Source organism: Chiloscyllium plagiosum, chromosome 3 (assembly GCF_004010195.1).
Source record: "Chiloscyllium plagiosum isolate BGI_BamShark_2017 chromosome 3, ASM401019v2, whole genome shotgun sequence".
In the NCBI taxonomy this organism is placed as follows: domain Eukaryota; kingdom Metazoa; phylum Chordata; class Chondrichthyes; order Orectolobiformes; family Hemiscylliidae; genus Chiloscyllium; species Chiloscyllium plagiosum.
Window position 1 is genome coordinate 121,842,884 of NC_057712.1, and position 8,906 is coordinate 121,851,789.

Genomic DNA, 8,906 nt, shown 5'->3' on the forward strand with positions numbered 1-8,906 from the left:
ATATAGCAGGAACAGGGTGCCCGTGGTGGCTGCATATAGCAGGAACAGGGTGCCCGTGCAAGTGGCATATAGCAGGAACAGGGTGCCCGTGGTGGCGGCATATAGCAGGAATAGGGTGCCCGTGGTGGCTGCATATAGCAGAAACAGGGTGCCCGTGGCAGCGGCATATAGCAGGAACAGGGTGCCCTTGGTGGTTGCATAAAGCAGGAACAGGGTGCCCGTGGTGGCGGCATATAGCAGTAACAGGGTGCCCGTGGTGGCTGCATATAGCGGGAACAGGGTGCCCGTGGTGGCTGCATATAGCGGGAACAGGGTGCCCGTGGTGGCGGCATACAGCGGGAACAGGGTGCCCGTGGTGGCGGCATACAGCGGGAACAGGGTGCCCGTGGTGGGGCATATAGCAGGAACAGAGTGCCCGTGGCGACGGCATATAGCATGAACACGGTGCCCGTGGTGGCTGCATATAGCAGGAACAGGGTGCCTGTGGTGGCCGCATATAGCAGGAACAAGGTGCCCGTGGCAGTGGCAATAGCAGGAACAGGGTGCCCATGGCAGTGGCATATAGCTGTAACAGGGTGCCCATGGTGGCTGTATATTGCAGGAACAGAGTGCCCATGGAGATGGCATATAGCAGGAACAGGGTTCCGGAGGCAGTGGCAATAGCAGGAACAGGGTGCCCGTGGTGGCTGCATAGAGCAGGAACAGGATGCCTGTGGTGGCTGCATATAGCAGGAACAAGGTGCCCGTGGCAGTGGCAATAGCAGGAACAAGGTGCCCATGGTAGCGGCATATAGCAGGAACAGGGTGCCCATGGCAGTGGCATATAGCTGTAACAGGGTGCCCATGGTGGCTGTATATAGCAGGAACAGGGTGCCGTGGAGACGGCATATAGCAGGAACAGGGTTCCGGAGGCAGTGGCAATAGCAGGAACAGGGTGCCCTTGGTGGCTGTATATAGCAGGAATAGGGTGCCCGTGGTGACTGCATATAGCAGAAACAGGGTGCCCGTGGCAGTGGCAATAGCAGGAACAGGGTGCCCGTGGCAGCGGCATATAGCAGGAACAGGATGCCCATGGCATAGGCTATAGCAGGAACAGGGTGCCCGTGGTTGCTGCATGTAGCAGGAACAGGGTGCCCGTGGCTACTCTGTTCCTGCTCCCGCTGCCAGCCCAGGCTGCTGGCTCTCGCTGATGCTTGTATTTAAATTTAATAACATTTTTCCAGGGCTTTGAGATCTTGTTTGGTAATCTGAAATTCAGATAATCGAGGTTGTACTGTAAATCAATGAGTAGGGCCCGAAAGATGGTAATTCCTCAAAGACTCCTGGGGCCAGTGTGCACAGAAACAACAGGTTTGTGCAAATGAATGTGTGAATAAAGATATGGCCCTGGAAGGAGGGCTTTTGAATTCTGAAACAGTTGGATCAGGTCTGCAGAACAGCTTAATTGGACAAGTTTAAAGGAAAACCAACTCGGCAAAAGTGAGGACTGCAGATGCTGGAAACCAGAGTTTAGATCAGAGTGGTGCTGGAAAAGCACAGCAGGTCAGGCAGCATCCGAGGAGCAGGAAAATCAACGTTTCGGGCAAAAGGAGTAGTTTCACTGCAGCTGGAGGTGGAGGATATAAACAAGCTTGAAAGAGGGAACGGGGAGCCAGGTGTAGATTGAGAAAACAGAAAAACAGTGAAATTTTGAGGCTTAATACACTTGAACAAAAGGCAACATTACAGAAGATAGAAAATAGACAAAAGAGTTGCCAGTTATTAATGATGTTTGCTCCAATGAAAATAGTCTAATAAATAAAGGAAATGAGCTGAACACAGACACCCACTTGGAAGTATGATATTGTAGCTATTTCTGGGAACGTGGTTTAAAGAATGGTGCAAATTGCAACCCCACATCATTCGTTACAGGGTTTCCGTACATGAGAGAAAGGGGGATTTAAAAAGTCATGTCATTTAAAGAAACAAAAATCACAGCTGTGAGGAAGATTGGCATGCCCAAAGGCAGAACACCTCATTGCAAAAAGTCCTTGGACATGCACTTTAAACGCTGTAACCACAGGACCAAGAGCTGCAATGTACAAATAGGCTGGATAGCTCCTTTTAGGTTGGCAGATACAATGGACTGAATGGCTTTTTCTTTTAAAAACTCTAAATTTCAAAAATTCCATAAAACCACACGATAGTGGAAGTGATGCAAGGGAGAAAACAAATTAAAGTGGTATCTGTAGAAACCTTGGCTTTTGGTTGCACCGTTTGAAAGAAAAAAAATCTCTGGTAGGCAATTCAGTGACAGCTGCTAGACAGGGTGTATTGCTCACAAGTAGAAACAAACAGGATTTAGCAGCTTGCGCTGATTTTCACTTCAACTTTCATGTTGGTTCAAGAGGATGACCACTTTACCAAGGGTGAGCATTTACCATTTGTACTGTGTCCAATCAATCCTTGAAAAACAATTCTGATTAGATTCTGTCATTCCAAATCTCAAGTTATTTGTGGACAGAGCATTTTTTTTCAATGTAACAACAGACTGAATTATACTGGCTTAAATTCAGGTTTGTTTTAATATATTGTCAGGGGACAATGCTGGAGTTTAGTGGTCTCTCAGAAACTAATCAGGATGTTTTCTGTCCATCCTTTCCAGTATTAACCAGTACTGCAGCAATTCTTCTAACTGTGAAGAGCAACTCAATAGAATTCTATTATTTGAAAAGAAAGGGCAATATGGTTTTGCTAAGCTGTAATAAAATTTGCAATTGTATAGCACAATTAACATAATGAAGTGTATCAAAGTAGTTCAGAGGATCACTGTCAATCAGTTTAGTGACTGGAACAGGGTTTTTCCAGCATCTCAAAGAAGAATGGGGTTGTTAGGAAATGAGCCATTCTTTCATTGGCTGAGTTAATGTTCCAAGACTTATTTTCTAATTCACTTCAATTGACTGTTTTACACAGAACATACAGCTGCTAAACATAGAATCCCTACAGTGTACAAACAGACCATTCAGCCCAACATGTCTATAGCAACTCTCTGAAGAGCATCCCACCTATACTCACCCCACTACCCTGTCACTGTAACACTGTATTTCCCATGGCTAATCAACCTTGCCTACACATCCTTGGACACTATGGTCAATTCAGCATTGCCAATCCATGTAACCTATACATCTTTGGACTGTAGGAGGAAACCCAAGCAGACATGGGGAGAATGTGCAAACTCCACACAGCCAGTTGCCCAAGGCTGGAATTGTACCTTGATCCCTGGCACTGTGAGACCACTGTGCTAACCACTGAGTCATCGTGTCACCCCTATTTTGATTAAAAAGGCCTATGGCCATCAGTAGTTAAAATTACACTCTGCTGCAGTTAACTGGTTCAACTTAAAGTATAGCATCAGCAACACAATAGTCCTTGGACAGACTTCAATTGACCCCTTGTTACTGCTGTTCAGGAGATCAATACTGTTTGCAACATGGGCTCGCAGCCGAGAATATGCATTATAAGCAGCCTGAATGAGAATAAACATACACCAACTTGCTATTCCAACCTGGCGTCTGTCAGTGTTGTGGGCAGGAATTGCTTTGTGTGAATATCCAGTTTTGAATCTATTCAAACTCTGTGGAGAAGATTCTCCACTGTCAAGTGAATCATTAGTGTGCAAGTGAAATGTGGGTACAATAATCCTCACTTGTCTAAAACTTTTCTCTTGGATATTTGTCATGTCTAGAATTCACTTCTCTACACAGTAATATACACTGTACAATGCATTTTGCTGAAGGCATTTCACCCGAACAGAAAAAATATACCTTCTGAGGCATTATTAAGCTTAATCTAACAGGTAGGGTCTGCCCTTCTAACCTTGGTTCGTTCTTGGATTGCACTTGGAACTTAAGAACAAGACTGAATTGCAAATGGTTGTCAGTATGCCACCTGTGATGATGCTGCTCCTTTAACAAGGTTACGCTGTCCTTGGTTTTTTTTCAGGGAGGTTGTAAAAGCAGCGATTCTGAAAAGTCTGGCTTTGGATGGGTTTTAGGGCCAGTTTGATTATAACTAACAGATTATAGCTCCCCCAGGCAAAAGGCTTACGAGTTTTAAAAAAAAATGTGTACAATGAAAGGGAAATGGCCAGTTCTCTCAGCTCAGTTGTTCTCTGGTTTTTGCAGTCTGGCTAATTAGTGAAAGCAGTCAGGTCGCCTTGAGGCTGCTGATCCAAAAAACAGCTACATGGAAGAGGGTGTTCCATGCTGCCACCTCTCTCTCTCCTATAAGACCCTGTGTTCGCTTTTACCATTTTGTGCCAAGGGGTGTTTATTGGGATTGTTGCAAGTATTTGGAACAGCATAATTAAGTTGGGACGATCTGTTGGGTTTTCAGATAGTTTAAGTTAGTCTGTATTCTATTCTCGTTTGTTTATGCTTCATTCGGTAATCTTGTATTTAAATCCTGTTTTGTTTAAAACTAAGTGGTTTGACCAGCTGCATCCTTCCTGCTTAAAACAACTTGCAAAGTTAGGGTCTGGGCTGTGTTCTTGAAATGTTTTGAGGATATCTGGCCTGGTCCATAACACACCATTAGGTGTTTTTAAACATTTCAGGACTTTAAATTTAGTATAAAAATAATACACTGCACCATTATACAGCCAACATGCGCTTTCCTTTGAAGTTGACTCCATTCTCACCTGCAACACAAGGAGTCTTGTACTCCCTCCAAATTTAATAACATGGCCAACTTTAAGTCTTTGGTAGCAGTTCGGTTTGACTTTCTGTTTGTTTACTACTGTCCCGTGAGTGCTGTTCAAGTCAATAACATAAAATCCAGTTCCACTCTCGCCATCAGCAACTCGTCTGTGTTGCACTATGGCATGGTACCGAGAAATGGAAGGATGCTCAAGAGAGATGTCACAGGTTGGAAGCCTCCCAACGACATAAAAGCTCTTTGAATTCAGACTTATGTCCGAGATTATGCTGCCATTCTTGAGGATCTCAAAGCTGTAAGGGGCTTCTGCTAACCCTCCCCATGGTGGCTCCACATATGGGAGTGGAGGGCATGGCTTGTATTTATCTGAAGGTAACCTGATGGCTGCTGACTTGGGCTTCTTTGGCAGTGATATAAGATTGGGATGAGTTTTCTCAATAGGCCGCTGATCTGGTGCGGGTCTTTCTTGGAGCTCAGGTCGAGTTTCTTCGTCATGACCTGCAGAGCTTTCCACAGCTGGTGCAGCTTTCACCCCGGACTCCCCGACAATATCAACACTTTCAGTTAATTCTGGGCCTGTATGCAGAAGGCTTGAATGGAGAGTTTTCTTCTGCGGCGGAGCCAAAGGGAGTGAAGGTTTCTTAAAACCATCACCATTTAATGCACCTGCCACAAAAAGAACTGTGTTACAAAGCATCACATGGTCCTACAACTCATGTATCTGTTGTGGGAGAACAGAACATTACCATCTGAAGCAGAGGAAAGATCAGGACTACGGTTAAAATTTAAGGTTGAAGCATTATTTGAAATTATACAAGCAAAGAGCTAGCAGCCTCTTTCTTTGCTGCATACTCTTGTTCTACATTTATATGAGTTATTGTTGATAAAAGTTGTTAAGAATAGGAGCTAAACACAGCACTTACAAGAGAACAACAGTAATAATAAAAACATTTGTATCAAATGACTGATATATTTTGTAGCTAAGATTAACATTTGCTGTCTTAATATAGCGTTTGCAACGAAGTATTGTTCTTAAGTTGCACTCAAATTGCAGCTCTCCAAACACAATGATGAGGTGCTCAATGAGTTTATTTCGAAAGCAGCTAAATTACACACACCAGGAAGGGCCTTGTGGAGCTGTTAAGGCTGTTAATGTGCCACTGTTCTGCTATGAGGAGAGTAGAAGTCGAGGGCTCTGGCTCATATGACTGCTATTAGTGACTCCCTGAAGGTGTGGGCACATGATTCCCAAAGCCTGCAGAGAATGGGTCTCAATGTAATTGCACAGGCTTGCTCCACAGGTCCCCAGTATCACAGATACCAGTCTTCGGCCAATTTTGATTCACATGATATTCACACTTCACAAAGGACAGTTGGAACTGCAGCCAAGGCTTCAACCACTGACAACATTCTCGCAATAGTACTGGAGACTTGTGCTCCAGTACTTGCCACCTTCCTAGACATGCTGTTCCAGTACAGTTACAATACTGGTATCAGCTTGACAATGTTGAAAATTGCCCAGATGTCCAATAAAAAACAACACAGGACAAATGCAACTCAGCCAATCACCGTCCCACCAATCTATACTCAATAATCAGCAAATGATGAAAGTCATCTTTAACATTGCAATCAAGCTACTCACCGACAATGCCATCTCCCATTACCACAAATTTTGCATATGAATATTTGGAAACATCACACACAGTCAGCACATAAAAGGCAATGGGCTAGCTTCAATCTGGGAGAACCACCTTCATGATCATGGCCTCTCCCTTACCAGCTCAGTATAACCCCACAGTTCTCTGTGGCAAGGAATTCTGAACACTCTCAATCCTTGGAACAAATTCCTCATTTCAGTCTTATATTGGTGCTTCTTTATTTTGAGACTATACATTCTGGTACCAGATTCTCATGACAGGAACATCCTCTTAGCATTTAGAGTTGGAATACTACAGCGAGTAACTCGCCTCCTGGCTTTCGAAACCTGTCCACCATCTACAAAACACAAGCCATGGATTTGATGGAATACTTTCAAATCGCCTGGATAAGTGAAGCTCCAACAAGGGCCAAGAGGCTTGACATGGGTGGCATGATGGCTCAGTGGTTAGCACTGCTGCCTCACAGTGCCAGGGAGCTAGGTTCAATTCCAGCCTCAGGCGACTGTCTGTGCAGAGTTTGCACATTTTCCCCATGTCTTTGTGGGTTTCCTCCGTGTGCCCTGGTTTCCTCCCACAATCCAAAGATGTGCAGGTTAGGTGAACTGGCCATGCTCAATTGCCCAACGTGTTCAGGGATGTGTAGGTTAGCTGCATTAGTTAGGGGTAAATATAGGATAATAGGGTAGGGGAATGGGTCTGGCTGGGTTACTCTTTGGAGGATTTGTTGGGCTGAAGGGCCTGTTTCCACATTGTAGGGATTCTATGAAATTCTAGACATCGCCCAGGGCAATGCAACCCATTTGATTGCCACCATATTCACAGACATCCACCACCTCCACTTCTGACACTCAGTAGCAGCAGTATGTACCAACTACAAATACCCTACAGAAATTCACCAAAGGTCCTTTAAAACCCATGAGCCCTGCCATCTGGTGAAATAGATACATGGGAACACCACCGCTTACATTTCACCCCTCCAGGCCACTTACCATTCTGACTTTGAAATACATTGCCGTTTTTTTCAGTTCACTGGGTCAAAATCCTGGAATTTCCCCCCTAATGGCAGTGTGGGTTCTGCATACAACACAAGGACTGCAGTGGTTCAAGAAGGCAGACTGGCACCTTCGAGGGCACCTCAGGACTTTCAACAAATGCTGGCCCAACTCACGACATCCATGTCCTACAAGTGAATAAAAAATGTTTCCTGCCTGTATGGGGCCATATAAACAGTATGTTCTGAGCATAATGGCAAGAGTTCCGTATTTATTCATTTATTAGTACATCTTATTATTGTGTATTCAAAAATATTGAAACTTTGATACACTGTATTCCTTCACCTAACATTGCCTGGGTGCAAACATCTCAGACTTGCACTACAAACCAACCTGTTTGTCCCTTTTTGAAATAAATACAGGATGGGCTGGAGAAACTCAGCAGGTGTGGTAGTGTTTGTGAAGAGAGAAACAGAGTTAACATTTCAAGCCCAATAACTTTTCTTTGGAACTGAAGGGGGCCTAAAAACGATGATTCTAAGCCAACAAAGGAGGGGTGGACCGAGTGAAACAGATGGTGAGGGTGTGCAGTGTGTGCTAATGGTTAAAAAAAAAAGTGATCTAGCTGAAAAATTCTATTTGTTTTAAAATCGTGATGGAAGTTCTAAATTGAAGAAAGGCCAATTTTTATGGCATTAGGCAAGAACTTTCAAAAGCTGATTGGAGGCAGATGTTCGCAGGTAAAGGGACGGCTGGAAAATGGGAAGCCTTCAGAAATGAGATAACAAGAATCCAGAGAAAGTATATTCCTGTCAGGGTGAAAGGGAAGGCTGCTAGGTAAAGGGAATGCTGGTTGACGAAAGAAATTGAGGGTTTGATTAAGAAAAAGAAGGAAGCATATTTCAGGTATAGACAGGATAGATCGAGTGAATCCTTAGAAGAGTATAAAGGAAGCAGGAGTATACTTAAGAGGGAAATCAGGAGGGCAAAAAGGGGAAATGAGATAGTGTTGGCAAATAGAATTAAAGAGAATCCAAAGGGTTTTTACAAATATATTAAAGGACAAAAGGCTAACTAGAGAGAGAATAGGGCCCCTCAAAGATCAGCAAGGCGGCCTTTGTGTGGAGCCACAGAAAATGGGCTATACTAAATGAATATTTTGCATCAGTATTTACTGTGGAAAAGGATATGGAAGATATAGACTGTAGGGAAATAGTTGGTAACATCTTGCAAAATGTCCAGATTGTAGAGGAGGAAGTGCTGGATGTCTTGAAACGGTTAAAGGTGGATAAATCTCCAGGACCTGATCAGGTGCACCCGAGAACTCTGTGGGAAACTAGAGAAGTGTTGCTGGGCCTCTTGCTGAGAGATTTGTATCATCGATAGTCACAGGTGAGGTGCCGGAAGACTGGTTAAGAAGGGCGGTAAAGACAAGCCAGGGAACTATAAACTGGTAAGCCTGACCTCAGTGGTGGGCAAGTTGTTGGAGGGAATCCTGAGGGACAGGATGTACATGTATTTGGAAAGGTAAGGACTGATTAGGGATAAAATCAATGAG

General features: G+C 44.2%; 1 protein-coding gene and 1 non-coding gene across 4 annotated transcripts in view; both read right to left on the reverse strand.

Moving 5' to 3' along the window:
• The window catches only part of LOC122548501 (solute carrier family 4 member 1 adaptor protein), a 153,699-nt gene that overhangs the window by 116,434 nt on the left and 28,359 nt on the right, over positions 1–8,906 (reverse strand). The window contains exon 2 of one of the 3 annotated variants that reach the window (XM_043687239.1): positions 4,682–5,364. The exons of 1 other annotated variant lie outside the window; for it this stretch is intronic. In XM_043687239.1, coding sequence (XP_043543174.1) covers positions 4,682–5,364 — 683 coding nt within the window. Of the gene's footprint in view, positions 1–4,681; positions 5,367–8,906 lie in introns of all 3 variants that reach the window. One more of the 3 variants, XM_043687240.1, reaches the window with a different exon arrangement.
• On the reverse strand, positions 6,329–6,486 carry LOC122548704. Its single transcript, XR_006311317.1, has one exon. It is a non-coding gene; the product is annotated as a U1 spliceosomal RNA (small nuclear RNA).